The sequence below is a fragment of the Sinocyclocheilus grahami genome, unplaced genomic scaffold (genome assembly GCF_001515645.1).
Source record: "Sinocyclocheilus grahami isolate Dianchi unplaced genomic scaffold, SAMN03320097.WGS_v1.1 scaffold858.1, whole genome shotgun sequence".
Classification (NCBI taxonomy): domain Eukaryota; kingdom Metazoa; phylum Chordata; class Actinopteri; order Cypriniformes; family Cyprinidae; genus Sinocyclocheilus; species Sinocyclocheilus grahami.
In genome coordinates, this window is record NW_015506037.1 from 468,042 (window position 1) to 469,495 (window position 1,454).

The window sequence follows — 1,454 nt, forward strand, 5'->3', positions numbered from 1 at the left end:
GCAGCTGCAGCGCATCGAAAACACAATCACCAGCTGTGTGCAAACAGCTACAGGAAACAATCCAGTGCTTAACATTCCTACAATCGTTGGTTTAAAAACAAGATTGGCTGATTTGTTTGTGACGCTTTTAAATAGCAAACAGCATAGACTTTAAGATCTGTTCATCCAAATGAAGATCAATTCAAAATGAGGAATCAATATAATTCAGCACAGTCAAGTAACTAGTAAAGCAACACTTTACTTTCAAATTTACAAAGACATATCGGAGTTGCTTTAAAGTAACGCAAGTTACGGTTTTCCCATTAATTGACTGACTCCTGTCTCAGTGTGGAGTGCACATGCACTTCCTCCAGACTGAGGCTTATTCATTTCACTTTGTGTGAAAGGGCCTTTACAGTCACCAAAAATATTACTTGTTTTTTGATATTAAACAACAAATAGCAAGCCCAACCCATGTGACACAAAGTATTGCAAAAGTAACAACGAGTTTTTTTTATGTAGAGCAAGTAATGCAATTAGTTACTTTTTTTATAGAGTAACAATATTGTAACGCATTACTTTTAAAAGCAACTTTCATCAGCACTGAAACGAACCATTGGAGAAACGCGAATGAAGCGTCAAGTGATTTTGGCCCTACAGTTGGCCTAATTGAGGTGCATGAGTAGTTATGGTATGGTAATGAGCAGTGCTCCTGTGCACCTTCTGGAGCTGCAGGGTGACGTGGGATCCGGCCAAGTCAAAGCGCTGCACGGCGTGAGGCAGACAGTAACCCTCGAACACTGGAACACTGTGACTGACGCCGTCCCCAGAGTCCAGCACCACCCCTACACACACAATCAAAACGTAATGTTTGATTAGTAATATGCACTGCTAAGAACTTCATTTGAACAACTTTAAAGATGATTCTCAATATTTTGATATTTTTACACCCTCAGATTTTCAAATAGTTGTATCTCAGCCAAATATTGTCCTATCCTAACAAACCACACATCAGTGGAAAGCTATTTATTCAGTTTTCAGATGTATAAATCTCAATTTCAAAACAAATGGACCCTTATGACTGGTTTTGTGCTCCAGGGTCACATATATGATAAACTAAAAGTTACATTTGACAAGACTAAGACCAAATTAAAAACAGCTGCCAAAATGAACACTATTCCACACAAAGAGCAGTAATAGGCGTGTGAGCGGAGCCGACTGACCGGTGGTTCGTCCCGAGGCGTAGAGCGCCAGAACAGCCTGCAGGGCCACGAAGGCGAGCGGGACACTGAAGGCCTCAAACATCAGCTCCACCGAGCGCTGGCGGTTCTGCAGCGGGTTCATGGCAGCCTCGGTCAGCAGCACCGGATGATCCTCAGGAGACGCACACAGCTGCTGGAACGCGTGATGCCAGATCTACAGCGCACGCACACGCACACGCACACGAGTATCACACTGAGCCACACCAACAAAAA

General features: G+C 43.1%; 2 protein-coding genes across 2 annotated transcripts in view; both read right to left on the minus strand.

The window, feature by feature from the left end:
* The window catches only part of LOC107563134 (uncharacterized), a 21,551-nt gene that overhangs the window by 3,768 nt on the left and 16,329 nt on the right, over positions 1–1,454 (minus strand). The window lies entirely within an intron of this gene.
* Positions 600–1,454, minus strand: part of LOC107563156 (actin-like) — a 2,444-nt gene continuing 1,589 nt past the window's right edge. The window contains exons 3-4 of the mRNA XM_016247952.1: positions 1,203–1,395; positions 600–824 (exon numbers count right to left, since the gene is read on the minus strand). Coding sequence (XP_016103438.1) covers positions 634–824; positions 1,203–1,395 — 384 coding nt within the window. The 3' untranslated portion in view covers positions 600–633. The remainder of the gene's footprint in view (positions 825–1,202; positions 1,396–1,454) is intronic.